The following is a 17,366-nucleotide window of genomic DNA, read 5'->3' as shown; positions in this document are numbered from 1 at the left end:
GAGCCAGGTGGGAAATCCAAGCAGAGACACAGGGAGAAGAAGGAAGGAGTCAGGGGCACACACCATCCAGCCACCCAAGAGCAAGATGCCAGCAGACCAGTAATGCCACTGTCATGTGGCAAAATATAGATTAATAGAAATATGTTAATCTAAGTTGTAAGACCTATCCAGTAGCAAGCCTGAGCCAACGGCCAAACATCTATAATTAATATAAGCCTCTGAGTGATTATTTTACAAGCAGCTGTGGCACCAGGCAGGATGCAGAAAAGCCTCTGGCTACAAACCACATATTAGGAAAGAAGGCATGTCTTAACAGACATAAGAAAACTGAAGTTTGGAATGCCCTGCATCTGACCACCATAGATTAAAATTAGATATCAACAACAGAAAGTAAATTGATCAAGACAGAAATCAAGAAGAAAATCAAAACCTTTTAAATAATTGAATGAAAATGAAAACACAACATATCCAAACCTATGGGTCACTTTGATCAATGGAATCAAATTGAGGACCCAACGTAAGTCCTCTTGGTTTTTGACAAAGAAGCCAAAAAATACACACTGCTAAAAAGCATCTTCAACAAATGGTGCTGATCAAATTGGATAGTTTTAAAAAGAAGAATGAATATAGATCCACATTTATCACCCTGTACAAAACGCAAGTTCAAATGGATCAAGGGGCTCAGCATAAGAGCAGCTACACTGACGGAAAAGAAGGGTAAGTAGGGGGTAATTTGAACTCACTGGCACTGGAGAAGACCTCCTGAACAGGACACCATTAGCCTAGGCACTAATACCAATTAATTAATGGGACCTCATGAAGCTGAAAAGCTTCTGTATGTCAAGACACAATTATGAAGACAAAGTGGCAGGCTACAGAATGGAAACATATCTTTGCCAATTATACATCTGACAGAGGGTTAGTATCTAACTATATATATATAACTAAGTATATAACTATATATATATAAGTATATAACTATATATATATAACTAAGATCAAAAACCTGAACATCAAGAAATAACTGAATTTAAAATTGGGGTACAGAACTAAACAGGCAGTTTTCAAAAGATGACTGTTCAACATTCTTAGTCATCAGGGAAACAGAAAGTAAAACTACTTTGAGATTTTGTATTACTACAGTCAGAATGGCCAAGGCCAACAAAACAAATGACAGCACATGCTGGCAATATTATAGAGAAAGGGGAACACTTATTCATTGCTGGTAGGAATTCGAACTGTTACAACCACTGTGAAAATCAGTGTACCTGTTCCTCAAAAAGATGAAAATACATCTACCTGAAAATCCAGGTACATCAACGATTGGGCATATGCCTAAAGGACTCTACATCTTATTCCAGAGATACTTGCCCATCCAAATTCACTGCTGATCTACTGGTAATTGCAGGAAACTGAAATAGCCTAGCTGTCAATCAGTGGAGGAATGGACAATGAAATGTGGTACATTTACACTGTGGAATATTATTCTGCTGTTAAAAAGTGAAATTTGCAGGTAAATAGATGGAACTAGAAAAAAAAATCATCCTGAGTGAGGTAAGCTAGACACTTCTATGTGGATGTTAGCTTTTAAGCCTTTGATATGTGTGCTACAAAATGTATAAACACAGAGATTACGTACCTAGTTAGGAACTACATAGGAGCAGAGGATTCCACAAGGAAGGGGAAATAGAATATACTGTTGGGGAGAGACAGTGAAAAGACTAGAGTGGGAGGATTAAATGGAGGGGGATGGAAGAGAGAGATAAGGTAGAGAAAACCAAATATTATTGTTCTGCTAAAGGAACATAGTATTAAAATGAACCCTAATAACATCTCACTCAGGCATCATCAGAGAAACTTATTTTTGCAGTAGGTGGAAACTAACACAGAGACCCACAAGTGGATGATGTGCAGAGAAAGAGAGACTTTGGAGCACTCGGTGCCCTCCGCTCAGGGCTCAGGAACCTATGCAGAAGAGGAGGTAGAAAGATTATAAGAGCTAGACTCCAAGGAAAGTGTCTTCAGTCACAAAGCGAGTTACACACATGAGCTCATAGAGACTGTGGAAGCATGCACAGGGCCTGCACAGGTTCAAGTCAGATGAGGTTCCAGCACTGAGAGGAAGAAGTAGACATGGGTTCCGAGCCCTAACCAAGAAGCTATCTGTAATTGATGGCCATTGGCAGAAGGAAAATCAGTATTCTCCAATGGAGTCTCGCTGGGCATTTATTTTTACTTGTTTTCTTTTTAAAAAGTTACTTATTTTGATTTTATGCATATGAGTGTTTTGCCTATGTGTACATGTGTGCCCTGTGTGTGCCTGGTGCCCTTGGAGGGCTGAAGAGGCTGTCAGATCCCCTGGAACTGGAATTATGAACCCTGTAAGCTGCATGTGAGTGCTGTAAATAGAGTGTGGGTCTTATGTAAGATCAGCAAGTGCTCTTAATGTGAATATAGAGAAATCTCTCCAGGCCTTATTCACTGTTCTTAATGAGCAATTCTCATGGAGCAAGATGGAATCTCAATATAGTTTTAACTTGCATTTATGTGGTGGATAGTAAGGTTGAATGTTTTTTCTACATTCACTGGCATTTTTTTCTCTCAAAAATATACATTAATGCAGTGTTTTCATTCTTTTTTTAAAAGATTTATTATTTATGATGTATACAGTGTTCTGCCTACACACCAGAAAAGGGCACCAGTTCTTATTACAGATGGTTGTGAGCCACCATGTGGTTCCTGGGAATTGAACTCAGGACCTCTGGAAGAGCAGTGAGTGCTTTTAACCTCTGAGCCATCTCTCCAGCCCTGTGTTTTCATTCTCAAACAAATGATTAAAATCATTTTTTATATTACATTTAGATGGTAAATTATAAATATAGGGTAAATGAAACAATATCACACTTCTTGTTTATTGGAAAATGTAACAGTTGTGAAGTCATGATATATATAGTACTCTAGTTTAAATGATCCTTAGTTCTGAGAAATTATAGGCAGGAAATATGAGATATTCTATAATAGATGGCTTCAATCCATTTTAGTGACTATTATTCTGCTCATGCATTCATATAACTGTACTGGTTTTTGATCACTGATTGTGAGACTGAATGTCACTCACTGGGTAACAAGCTGTAATAATCTGTAATGCCACAAATTCTGTACATTACAGCCTGGAAATCATATACATACAAGTAACATTATACACATTGATCAGGTTGTACTTATATATTTAGGAATACATATGCATTATGTAAGAACAACTAAAGGAAAAGACATCATAAATTTGAAAGAAAATAGGGTGGTATACAGGAGGAGTTGGAGGGAATATAAGAAGGGGGAAATGTTGTAATTATATTTAAATCTAAAAAAACAAAAATAATTGAAAATGTATTTTAAATATACAAAGAAAGATGAAGCCTAATTGCCAGTGATAACTGAAATTAAACCACTATATACAAACAGATATACTGTGGTGTAGTCAACTATAGTTGCCATATATTGATAGATTATTAATAGTACAAATTTTATGTTCAAGGAAATATAGTGATCCAAGAAATGTTTACATTCCATTTCCTCTTAGACAAATATATTAAATCTAAGGAAAAAAAATCTTTTCTTGGTACTTCATCTTCAAGTTACTGATACAAATTTACCAAAGAAATGCTACATATTTTGCCAAACATCAAAAAACATGCAAAGAGTTTCTAAGGTATTTCTTATTCAAGTTGCAAAAATAAATACATTCTCAGATCTCTAAAAGAAACAAAATCAGGTATGTCAGCTTTTGAATAGCTCATGGAATTATGTATTTTCTTCCCAACACTAAGAATGTTAAATTTTATTCTACCATTTTACTAAAAGTACTTATGAGTTAAAAGAGTTTTATTGTGAAATCTTTAAGGTCTTAAGTATAGAAACATATCTGCAAATAAGGATATTTTACTTATTTTCCTATTTAAGTTCCTTTATTTTTATCTCTTAACTTATGCTCCAGCTAAGACTAAGACTATATTGGACAACAGTGAAGAACGATGGGCATTCTTTTTTTCTCTATTTTATAGAAAGTTAAACATACATTTCTCATATACAGCCTTTATTTTGTTGAGATATGTTTCTTGTATTCTGAGCCTCTTTAGGGTATTTTTTTTTAAAATGAAAGAATGTTGGATTTTATCAAAAGTCTTCTCTGCATTTATTGAGATGACCATGATTTCTGTCTTTGACTACATTTTTATGATGTATTACATTCATTTATTTGAAAATGTTGATCCACCCCAGTATCTCCGGGATGAAGCTAACTTAATACCAGAGGAAGTTTCTTGATTTTGTTTCGCAAATATTTTACTGAGAATTTTTGCACCCAGGACCACCAGACAGATTGGTGATCAATAATTTTCTTTATTTGGCTTTAGAGTGAGAGTCGTACTGACTGAAAAAAAGATTTTGGTAGCATTTCTCCTTTTTCTATCTTACTGAATGAAGTAGTTCTTCATTAAGTGTTCAGTGGAACTCAGCGATGAATCCATTTGGACTTTGATGTTTTGGGGTTGGAAAGTATTTTTATTAATACTTCAATCCAAGTACGTGCTACAGATTTACTTAAATCATTTATCTTTTCTTAGCTTACTTTTTGTATGTCTAGAAGAAAACCATCCATTTCCTTCAGATTTATCGATTTTCTGAATTTCATTAGTATCTGTTGTCATGATTCCCTTTCATCTCTAATTTTGAATTTGGATCTTCTCTCTCTCTTTTGGTCAGTTTGGCTTAGGGTTTACAGATTTATTTGTTTTCAATGAACCAAACTGTTTCATTGCTTCTCTGTATTGTTTATTTTTTTCTTTTCAATTTCATTATTTTATGATCTTTATTTCTTTGAGTCTACTGAGTTGTGGTTTGCCTTCTTCTTGTTTTTTGAACAGATCAGGATACACCATTAAGTTATTTATTTATTTATTGACATCTCTCTTATTATTTTATAAAATGTAGTCAACTTCCCTCTTAGGACTGCCTTAATTGAATCTCATAGGTTTTTGTGTTTTCATTTTATTCTAGGATTTTTTTCAATGACTCATTCATCATTCATTCATGTGTAATTTGATCTTTATGAGTTTGTGTATGCTCTACAGTTTCTCTTGTGGACTTCTTTTATTCAATTTGATCATATAAAAATTGCTACAATTTTCTTATATTTGTTAAAACTGTTCATTTTGGAGAAAGTTCCATGAGCTGTTCTAAAAAACGGGTATTCAATTAGGTCTATTTAATTTATGATGTGATTTAACTCAAACAGAAATTGCTGGGTTTTGTTGGGGTGATCTATCAGTGAGATTGGCATATTGAAGTCACCTACTATTATTTTGTTGTCTGTTTGCTTTACACACAATATTTGTTTTATGGTGAGCTCATATGGGTGAACATGTGTTCAGTGGTATATTTGTTTTTTAAATTGTAATGTTCTCTTAATGTATTGTTCTCTTAAACACTTTGAGCTAATCTTGTTCACCTCTTCTGATTAATTTCAATTTGAATTTACTTTTGCCAGCTGAAATTTGCTTGTTTCCTAGTTTCATTTGCTTGTAATACCCTTTTCTATTCTTTCACCCCAAGGCCTTGTCTATCTGTTTTTGACAGTAAGGTACATTGCATGGAGACAAAAAACAGATGGATCCTGATTTTTTTAAAAAAAGAAAAAAGCAAATAAAACTTTGAGTATAGTATTCTGCCTTTTATCTACCCTTTGACCAGGGAATTGAAAGCACGTACATTCAGAGTTATTCCTGAAAGGTATATTAATTCCTGTCGTTTTGTTGATTTTGCAGTATTTGGTGTATTTCTCTCATTTTTTTACTTAATTACTGTGGTGCCTATTTTTTTCCATAGCATCATGAATGTATTTATCTTTCTCTTTAGTCCAAAGGATTATTTAGGTGTCTTCTGTGGAGCTAGCTCAGTGCTCATGGATTCCTTTAGCGTTTTTTTTTTTTTTTTTTCCCAAGAAAGATTTTTCTTTCTCTTTCATTTACAATAAATAGTTTTGCTAGGTATAATCATCTGTGTTAGGAGTTAACTTCCAGGGCTTGAAATACATCATTCCGAGCCTTTTTGGCTTAAATTCCTGGTTTGTAAAGTTTCTTTTGACAAATCTGCTCTTATTCTGACAGGACTACCTTTATATAGAGAGTTGAGGTTTATGGTTATTGATACCTAGACTTAAAGTTGGCTTTATTACTTATGAAATTCATATATTTCTGATTTAAAATAGTATATCAAGGATTCTTCCATTTCTATCATTTACAAAGTGTTTCGTTTTAATTTTCAGTTATAGGAAAAATACTATTTGGAAAATGGATCAAAATCATTTGTTTATTTGTAAAGAAGGATTATTTATACATGGGTGACATGAAACCAGGTCCTCTGCAAGAACAACCATTGTTCTTAACTACTGAGCCATCTTTCCATCTCTCCAGGCCCTTTTTGGTAGATTCTTAACTAGGTGTCTTTAATTACTCAGTTTAGCATAGGAATGAATATTCTATCATGAGATAAAATGCTGCTATATTCTAGAAGTTCATGAATTAGTTGTAGAGACAGACACTGGAATATGTCAGGGTGAAGAGTATTTTTAAAAGCATAGAAATTTTCCCACAATAACTAGAAGGGTGACATTTATTCCAAAACCATTGTTTTTGAGATATTGGTAAATCATCAGCATCCAAGGCTCCTACTCACAGGCAACACTGTTCCAGGGACTTAATGCGCATGAATCCCAGTCCAGTCTCTACGGACAGGCTTGTGGTCCAGCTGTGGGAGCAGCCATGTTGCTCTACATTTTGTTGATCAATGGTGTATGCTTCTTTGGACTCTGAGTCTCCATTAATGCTCACTCAAAGATTGTAATTCATTTTTAGTAAGTCTTAAGAGAAATTCATAGTGACTTTAAATCGTAGCCTGAGCTGGCAAAAGAAATAGCTACCTAGCTAGCTAGATAGATGATAGATGTTTTTGAAAGGAGATGTTAGCATTTTCATAAAACAAAACTAAATTTGGGGAACTACTTTTGTGACACAATAGTAAACGGGGACAAAAATAAAAACCAAGATGGTACAAGATTTAAGTATAAACTATAGCATTTGAATAGTGTATTCAAATCAAATGAAACAAACAATATATTTCTCTAATACATGAAATGTCCTAAATAAACTTTTACTTGAGAAATTCAGAACAAAAGATCCACTTTGTCCAAGCTGCATGGCAATAAAAGAGCCTTGTGAAGACAATGACCCCTAGGGTCGAAGATGAGGTAAACAAATTGGAAAAGTAAGTCCAAAACCAGAAGGCAAACACAAACTTAGTCTAGCTAAAACAAACAAACAACTCAGTTAATCTGAAAAAGGTGCAAGCCTAGCTAAAAGACAATGTTTAAAAATGTTCTTGGGTTAAACTATGCTTTGCAGAGGAAACAATTTCTCTCAAATGGCACATCTTAATTGGAAAGAAAGAGGAACAAGGGCAACAAGAACTTCATGAAGTCTCAACAGGACACAAAACCATCTACTGCCCATGACAATAAGTAGAGTCTGATACACATGTGTAATTACTTAACATTTAAGAAGGAAGACGCCTCCTGAGAATGAGTCAGGATCAAAGAAGTTAATGCAGAGGACTCATCCCAGCTTTGCTTGTTCTGACACTTATTCCTGACTTGCTCTATTCTTGGCCCAGCTTATTAAGAGTGAAAAGTAGACATTGTACCTCTGAAAACACGTCTCCTTGAAAGCACTGGTCTCAAACATCATGTTCTCAATTAAATTCTGGTTTCTTTAATATCCCGGGGCCTTGGCTACTGAAGAGACTCTGGCCAGCTTGAGCACAGAAGACACGGCTCTGGCAGGCCTTGCTTGATAAAAAAAAAAAAAGTTAGATTATATTCCTAAAGCTAGCCACCAAACTCTGTTCCCTTATTTGGCCACTTCTGCCTCCTGAGGCTGAGTATCAAGGTACAGCTATCAAGGTATTGAAGTCCAGCAATCAAAAGCCTCCTCTGGTTCACCTAATTAACATGCCCAATTAAAATTAAACACCTCATCCTAACACAGGCTTCCCCTTGTATCTTTGTAAACCACCATTTTCCTATAGGCCATGTCTGTTTCCTCTCTCTCCAGAGGTGGTCCTTTGTCCTCTGTAACAAACACCCTTCCCCTTCTCCCTTGTTCCCTCGCCCTTCTCCCTAATCCTCTCCCTCATGTTCCTTATCCTGTCTTCTTCTCTTATTCCCTGCCCTCTATCTTGCTGGGGAAAATAAATTTCCTTTGTGCTAAGAACTCGGCCTTGGGGGTCCTGAGCCCATACCAAATTCTTGTAGCTGCAACATAGGCTATACCTCTAGCACTTCATGCACAAACATGCAGGCCTCCATGTCAGGAATTCAATGTAACTACACACTGTCTAGATTATTGCTTTCTGGAACTTTAGGGCTTATCTCCATTGCCTTGCAAAGCTTACAATCTACACATGTACAGAACAAGCACTGCAAGGACAGCACCAGGTTCCACTGCCAGCTGGAGATGTAGCCTGGCTTCCTTGGTTTCCAGCAGGTATCCTGAGGATTCTATCTTTGCAAGTGTTTTCAGCATTCTCTTTTTAAAAAGAATTTGTGGCCGGGCGTTGGTGGCGCACGCCTTTAATCCCAGCACTCGGGAGGCAGAGTCAGGCGGATCTCTGTGAGTTCGAGGCCAGCCTGGGCTACCAAGTGAGCTCCAGGAAAGGCGCAAAGCTACACAGAGAAACCCTGTCTCGAAAAACCAAAAAAAAAAAAAAAAAAGAATTTGTATTTTATTTCCTAGATCTCTGGAGGGTATACTCATGGTGAAGTTAGTTTGCACCCGAAAGTCTTAGCTCCATACACCTCACATCTGGGGCGGGCGGGGGGGGGGGGGGGGCGCGGAGAGGAGAGGGCGCCAGGACTCCAGAAGACTGAGCTAGAGGCTGGGAATATCACTCAGTCCTTCCTTCCCAGTGATACTCTAGGTTCCTCCAGCTAGGCTCTACCTCCCAAAGGTTCCACAACTTCCCAACAGCTACCAGCCAGGGTTCAAACACAGGAGTGTGTGAGGTTGTATTTTATAAATACTTACATTGGCTTGTTTGTTTTCTTGGGTTTTTTTTTTTTTTTTGAGTACTTTGTATATTCTAGATACTAATCATCTATCAGATATAGAGCTGCTGAAGATTTTTTTCCCATTCTGTAGGCTGCCTCCTCACTTGGAATGATGGTGTCCTTTGCTTTTAAGTTTTATGAGGTCCAATTATTATTTGTTGATCTCAATCCCTGTGCTATTGGGGGTTCTGTTCAGAAAGTCCTTTCCTGTGCCTGTTAGTTCCCAATTCTCTGCTCGATCAGGTTCTGAGTATTAGGTTTACTGAGATCCTAGACCCATTTGCGCATGGAAAGAGGTAAGAATCTAGTTTCATTCTTCTATACGCACACATCGAATTTGAGGAACACCACTTGTTGAAGAGGCTGTCTTTTCTCCAATGTATCTTGTTGGCCTCTTTGTCAAAAATTGTGTGTCTGTAAGAATGTGGGCTTATATGTGGGTCCTCAATTCTACTCCATTGGGCAATGCGTCACTTTTTATACCAGCACTATGCTATTTTTATTACTATAGTTTTGTAGTAACTTGAAATTGGGGATGGTAATACCACACACATTTTTTTTTAGTTGTTCAAGAGTATTTGAGCAATCCTGGTTCTTCTGTGGATGTCAGTTTTCAATCTCTAGATATGTGTTTCATTTGTAATACCTACAAAAACCAAGAAATTAGTATGGAACCATGGAGGGGGCTTCAAGGGAGAAAACAAAGGGAAAGGGGATTAATAGAAAGGGAAGGATTAACTGTATGGGTTGGGGGCAGGAAGAATGGGGAAGAGTAGAAAATATGAGGAGGGATAACTAAGACAAAAGACCTTCTGAAAAAGTCAAATAAAAAGTTACTACTGCAGAAACTTCCTACAACACACACACACACACACACACACACACACACAAAGTGTTCAAGTGGAGTTAACCTATAAAAGGGCAACAATATCCCTACTAGATACCACATGCTAACAAATAAGTCCAATAACTCTTTTGGAGGTCTTGGACTGTGAAGTCCCAAAGATCACTCAAACATTACGAATGTTTACTACCGCACTTGGTTATCCTCCAGAACTTGACTGTAAGACCTGGTTGCTGAAGATACCTCATAGAATTCAACAAGTACTGATGTAAAAGCTAGCTTTCACAGTGCTCAAAGGTGCTATGCATGTTGTCACAGGAGAGAAGTCACCATCTGACTTACACAGCTGTGAACTTCGCAAGCTATAACAATGATAGGCCTAGCAAGACATGCCCACTGATTTAATAGTGGCACAAACGTCATGAGAGTACCACTTTTTAAAATTGGATTGAAGGCCTGTTCCACACTATGTAACCTATTCTTGGCACAGTTATTGGGGCCTAGAATTGTGTCTAGAAAAGTCATAGGCCCTATGAGAGAACCAATTCCAAATGACTTATTGCTACCTGTGCTCAGGTAAACCCCAAAGGAAGAAAGAAGATTCCACAAGGGATCCGGATTCAAAGAGATGGCCTAGGAACATTGGGAGTTGGACTTTACTGAAATCTGGCCTACTGCTTCGGGCTATAATTATTTAATGCTGTTTGTAGACACATTCAGGACAGTTAGAGGCCTACCCCACCTCAAGAGAGACTGCTCCAATAGTTACTAAGAAACTTCTTCAGGAAATAATACCTGAATTTGGACTGCTTCTAGCTTTGGCGGCCAACAATGACCCAGCCTTCATGACAAAGTGACTCAAAATCTGATGAAGATATTAAATATTAATTGGAAATTACCTTATGTATGTAGATCACAAAGCTCAGGTCATATAGAAAGGAAAGTATTTTTTTGCTTGTTTCTCCAGACAGGGTTTCCTCCATGTAGCCCTGGCTATTCTGGAACTCACTCTGTAGACCAGGATGGCCTCGAACTCACAGAGATTTGTCAGTCTCTGCCTCCTGAATGCTAGGATTAAAGATATGCACCACCACCAACCACCTCGCCTCAAAAACAGCAACAAAAAACAAAATAAAAAATGGAACTAGGTAGTGTTTAATTGTGGCTTCTTTATTTCCTTGCTTCCTTATTGGGAAGACAAGAATGATAATTTTTAAGCTTATATGCTACTCTAGCTTTATTTATGTTTCTATGTAAATAGCCCAACAAAAAGCAATTTAGGGGAGAAAGAAGTTTATTTGGGTTACAGTCTGCCACTGAGGAGAAGTCAAAATGGCAGGGAATTGAAGCAGCTAGTTATTTATATCCATAGTCAGGGGCTGATAAATGAATGCATACAAAACACCTGCTTGCTTATATAGTTCAGGACCCTCTGGCTAGAGAACGGTACTTCCTACCCACAGTGGCCTAGGTCTTCCCATATCAATTAGCTTAATAAAGACAATGCCCATAGGCTAACCCCATGTAGACAGTCCATCACTCTGATCCTTTTTCAAATGATTCTAGGCTGTATGAAGTTGACAATTAAGGCTAACTATCATTTGTGCCAAACTGGAAACCATAATCAGAAGTCTAATCTCTTGGTTTAAATAGTTTAATTTTGGTATCTTAAAATACCGCTTTGATCTGTCAAGGACGTATGTCCTCTGTTGCAATAGCAGCATGAAAACTATATGGATAACCTGTTTCTGATTGGTTGTGAGGGCTGCTTCAGTTTTCATACTGGGTACTGAAAATTTGGTAAAGAGACCCTAGGGGGACACCTATTATTACTGCAAAATGGCAATGATGGCAAACTGCCTTCCTAATAACAGCCTTATATTAGTGCTGTTATCAGCCTTCATTAAAGAAGTCTTCTATTAGCCGGGCGGTGGTGGCGCACGCCTTTAATCCCAGCACTCGGGAGGCAGAGCCAGGAGGATCTCTGTGAGTTCGAGGCCAGCCTGGGCTACCAAGTGAGTCCCAGGAAAGGCGCAAAGCTACACAGAGAAACCCTGTCTCGAAAAACCAAAAAAAAAAAAAAAAGAAAGAAAAAAAAAAAAAGAAGTCTTCTATTGTGATGGGCAGCAGTTACTACATATGGGCCAAAGTACCAAGAATAAGTGAAGCTCAGCCCTAAACAGGTCATCTATGTCACCTCTCCAAACCCCAGAGACTAGCACAGAGGAGGGGGTGAAAAAGAATGTAACAGGCAAAGGATGAACACCACATTTAGGAGAGTTCACTGCAGGTGTGGCTACTGAGATAAGAACTATATAAAAATTATAGACTGAAGGTCAGAATTTCATCGTGGGTATGAGGGGGCCCATGAGACACCTACCTTCTTGAAGGGTACTAACAGTTATTGCTTGCTGTGGGGGGTGTGTGTACTTTTCTTCAGTGGCATAAGTACTGGAGCCATGCTCCAGTAAAAAGCCTCTCTCACCCATGCTAATGCAGACAACCCTAACTAACTGTTCACACACAAAAAGACAGGAAGTCAGGAGGGAGACTTGCTGACAAAGGGATTTCAATGGGGAAGGGAGAGTGCATGACAGAGACTAACTGGGGTAAGAACAAGTAAAATCTATTACATATGAGACATACATATTGCAGTGTTCCTTATTTTAGTACTAGAGGATATTTCTTCAGTGTGGAGATAGTAAATTCTGGGACAGGCCCCAAAAGACCACTCTTTTTTCTGTCCCTTCCCCAAATTGAGAGGCTCTAAGGAAGTAAAATCAAGGAAGTGACTCAATACACTACTTTTTAGGGTGTGAGGGCTGAAGCTGCCTCCATAGGCAATGGAAAAAAAAAATCCATTCAGATTCATACTCTGTGGCAGTTGCCAGGTATCTTCACACAACCACTGGATTCACAAAGAACAGACATTGTCCCATTTCTTACGACTCTAAAGAGGAGGAGTGCATTCTAAAGATATTCCCCACAAAGTCAGTCAGCTGTGCCCACAGCTCAGAGCTCTCTCTAGGGCCAAACAGTGACAATCAGGCCCACTGGCCAAAATGTTATTTCACTGCCTGTGACCTCTCCTTTTAGAAGTTCTTTCTTCATGCAGAAAAGTTTAGAAAGAACAAGACAAAGGAAGTCTCCTAAATTTCCATCTGTATTTATTAACAAAGTAGAAGTAAGTAGTAATTCAGCTGGTAATGGCAAAGCTTGAAGTATTAAAAGGGAGGGTTCTCTACCCCCACTCCCAGTTCCAGTAAGTGGAATATCAGGATTCTCCACAGAATCATGTGACCACAGGCAGCCAGCAGCTGCCCACTGGCACTCTATGTAAATGAACCCAGTCACCTCTTGGGTTTTCCCCTCTCCTCTCCCTCCTCTTTATGAGGGATACAAAATCATAGAGTCACTAACTGAAGTCTGCTCTGTACTTTTAATTGCAGGCAGGAAGCCAGAGTGCAAACACAATGACTGAATTCAGTTTTACAAGTAAACACTGGAACTGAATTCACCCTAGTCCGGGAAGAATGCCTCTGATCACAACTAGCAGGAAATCCAATTCAAAACAGGGTGTGTCATCCTCAATTCACACTGTGGCCTTTATACCGTTCACAAAATTCTTTGCATAGTAAAGTTTCCTTCTTAAAAATGTTCCCACAAAAACTAAACTTTATTCATGATATTATATTCAGAAATGCTTTGCAAGAAATTCCAACAAATACCACCTTTGGTAGAGATCTGAAGTTCTGTTTTTTCTCCTTTGGTTGAATATTGAGAACCTATCAATCATTCTTCTCCCAACTCCATTCTAATCTCTGAGTTTTCCCTGACATCATACCAACTTTCAATTCCCTTCTTGTTCTTTGGGTCACTTGGTAAGTTAGTATGAAAATGCTGACATCCTGTGAGAATTAACACAGCCACACACTGGCCCAACCACATCTTGACTGTGCCAGATGGTTCATATGCCTGTTTCTTGTGCCTCCAGAGCAGGCCAAGACTATCAAACATTTTCAAGAAGATATGCATGTGTGTAAGGGCTGCCAGCCTATAGCTCTACAAAAGGCCACAGGAAAGGTCTGGATCACACCAGCTGCCCCTGGCCAGCCTTCTCAATATGATGCTGTAATTATAGAAACCCAGAGGGATTTTGGTCCAGCATGTGAAACAGTAAGCTAAAACTCAGGCACAAACATACCAATCTGGATACAGAAATATATAGAAGAAAGAACAGAAGAAATGATGCACAGTGTTCCCCAAACTGAAAGGTTTAGGTGTGAAGATAATATCTCTCAATTACATCATGACATTATTGTTGGGTATTAGAAAGCTTGAAGGCCACAGAGGATGGGCACTCACTCAATCATAACGATCTTTGAACCTCACCTTCTGTTTCAGACCAAAATGGAGAGCACTGGCAGTGCCCCGCACTGCGTGTACTGTGCTCACCGCTCGATACATGTCCCAAAGTCCCCAGGCATTTAAATTTCTAACTGGGCAGAAATGCCACACAATTTCTAAGATGTTAAAATCAAGGTTAGTAGTTTTTAACAACTTGATATCTGAAGGAGTTGACTGCTCTGCTAATATAGTAAGTCACAGATCTGTCTAGTATCAGCCTACTCCATCCTAAGGTGGCTACTGTATCCACCTCCCAGATTGCTTTCTTTCTCTCAGTTCCTCTATGTCCTCCCAAAGCAGTGGTGCAAATTCATGCTGGACACACTTCCTGACCCCTCCTTGGTTTTTTGTTTTGTTTTGTTTTGTTTTTTTTCCCATGGGCTCCTAGTCAATGAGCAGCTTGGAAAACCAAGGACATAGGAGCTGAGATAAAGCCCAGCTTTTGAACATGAGATCTTTCAATGTTCCTAGTTACAAATAGATTTCCTCCTTCCTCGTGAACTCTCTTGGGTCAAAATTATAAAATTCTCCACTCCTTTCTACCTACAATTTCCTGCTGTGCATGCATTCCTGTGCCTACCTACAGGCTCTTTCTTCATTTGGGGACTGTATACCTTAGGTCACTTTTTCTTGCTTCATAAGGACTTCTGTCTCCTTCCTACATTCATGTTAATCTCATTCAGGTGCTTTTTATTAAAAAAAAAAAAAAGTGGTGGCCATACACATGTATGGTTTCTGGGTGTTCTATTGCATTATGATAAGGTCTATGTGCTTTTTGTATCATTGTGGGTTCTTTTGGCTTTGAGAAAGTTATTTTATATAATGGACCAACTGGGTCTTTCAGATTTCCCCCAAGGGGAAACCATTAACACACCGAGGCAGAATAAGTGGCTTTCACTTTGGATTTCCTCCAAAGCACTCCAGATCCTTACAAGAAAGACATTAGTGCCATATCTAAGAGAGGCAACCATACTTTTATTACATTTTAAAAAAGAAAAGAATAAAATTTGATCCCTACCGATCAAGGTGACTGTGGGGCCTGAACTTCACAGGTCAGAAAATTTAGTCCCTGTGAACTAAAGTAACTCTGGAATTGGTGACAGCATGCTACCTCGGGTCCCACTATGCTTTGGGGCCTTGTTTCTCTCCAAAGTAACTCTGGATTAAGCAGTGCAAGATATTACTGTTTTCTAAGAAGCTTGTAAGTCCTTATCCTTACTGGCTAAAACAAAAACAAAAACAACTTAGTTCTTATTGAATAATGTAACTCCCAAATCCCAAACTGTTACTTCCTGTTAACTCCTATTGATTCAGCTTTCAGATGTATTCTCCATGACTAGGAAGAACTTGATCACTGAACATAAAAAGAAAAATTTAAGTTGGCTTTAATTCACCAGGCAATTTATATCAATTTTTTGAAAGAATAACTAATATTAGTAATTTGAGCTTCAACCCCATGCCTGATAAATCTGTTTCATAAAAGACAAAAAGCAACCATATGTGCCCTATGCATATAAGCTTTTGTTCAAGATTGGTGTAACTGACCTTCTGGGTGTTTTAACAACCAAAACTGAAGTCCAAAAGTAATGAATATATAGGGTTAAGAAGGCAGTCGATATATTGACCCTTGCCTTTAGGCCAGATAGGTTCCAGGAGATAACAGGACATCTCTCAAAGGGCCACCCCATAGCTCTGTTTAAGTCTGTCTTAACACCTGTCTACTCAGTCAGAGGCTGTCAAGACTCAGAGGCTAGACAATAACCACTGTACATTCTGGAGAGTCAACAGAGGGAAATGCAATCGATCCTTCCAAGCAAAACAACATGATCGGTAAGTCTGACCCATCCCAGCAGATGGTACAACCAGGCCCTAAAAGGAAGTGAGCGCAGGGAATTAGGGCAGGAACTGAAGCAGAGGCCATGGAGGTGTACTGCTTATTGGCTTGCTCCTCAAGGCTTGCTCAGCCTGTCTTCTTATACAACCCAGAACTACATGCCAAGAATGGCATTGCCAACAGTGGACTGGGACCTCCCACATCAATTATTAATCAAGAGAATGTCCCACAGACTTGCATATAGGCCAATCTAATAGAGACATTTTCTCAACTGTGGTTCCTTATACCCAGATGACTCTAGCTTGTGCCAAGTTGACCACAAACAAACAAACAAACAAAAAACTGGTGCAATTACTTACAAAATTAAATTCAAGCCATGTTAGACTAATAAGACTTCTACTGTAGAAAGGGGCTCTATCTTCCCCTCCTTCTTTCCTCTTGGCAGCTGTAATAGCAGGACCTGTTGTTTTTCTCTCAAATTTTAATAAAATGATCTTCTAGCTTCCTTCTGACTTTGTCTTTATATTCTTTTATCAACAAGACTAAGAACTCACAAAAAGGAACCCTGACTACAACAACTCTGACTAACATTTTACATATTCTAGCTTCAAGTGTAAAGTTGTCAGATTAAAGCAAATAAAGTACAGTATGCACAATTAAATGCTAACTTTAGATTTAAAAAAGGATGTTTTAGTATAAGCATGTAATGGGCTTTATCTGATATGCACATTTTCTTGGCAACATTATTCAGGTGCCAACTGATCTATAATATAATTGGTATTTCTAAAAATAACTTTTATAGTAACTTGTAGTGCTATCATAGAGTTGGATGACGTTGAGCTCCTGATTTTCTGCCTCAATTTCCCCAAAGCTATGATTACAAGCATGTACTACCATACCTGAATTCTACTTTACTCAATTTTATTCATTCATTTACATATTGAGTACTGGGCTCATGCATTCCCAGTCCCCTTTTTAAATAAGCAAACAAAGAGAATATTGAACACACATAACACAGTATGATTTAGTTTTGTTGTTGTTTTGTCGCATGTCTCAGGCTGGCCTCAAACTCCAAATGTAGCTAGACCTGTAATTTCTGATCCTTTTGCCTTTTCCTTCTG

At 38.2% G+C, this 17,366-nt stretch overlaps 1 protein-coding gene across 11 annotated transcripts in view; it reads right to left on the bottom strand.

Annotated features, from left to right (window-relative positions):
- The window catches only part of Spidr (scaffold protein involved in DNA repair), a 280,374-nt gene that overhangs the window by 104,322 nt on the left and 158,686 nt on the right, over positions 1-17,366 (bottom strand). Inside the window, exon 1 of one of the 11 annotated variants that reach the window (XM_028893307.2) lies at positions 7,756-7,890. The exons of the other annotated variants lie outside the window; for them this stretch is intronic. Within the exon in view, the coding sequence (XP_028749140.1) occupies positions 7,756-7,799 (44 nt within the window). The 5' untranslated portion in view covers positions 7,800-7,890. Of the gene's footprint in view, positions 1-7,755; positions 7,891-17,366 lie in introns of those variants that run through there. 11 annotated transcript variants of the gene reach the window in all.

Source organism: Peromyscus leucopus, chromosome 12, assembly GCF_004664715.2.
Source record: "Peromyscus leucopus breed LL Stock chromosome 12, UCI_PerLeu_2.1, whole genome shotgun sequence".
Taxonomy (NCBI): domain Eukaryota; kingdom Metazoa; phylum Chordata; class Mammalia; order Rodentia; family Cricetidae; genus Peromyscus; species Peromyscus leucopus.
This window is presented reverse-complemented; position numbering and strand designations above follow the sequence as displayed.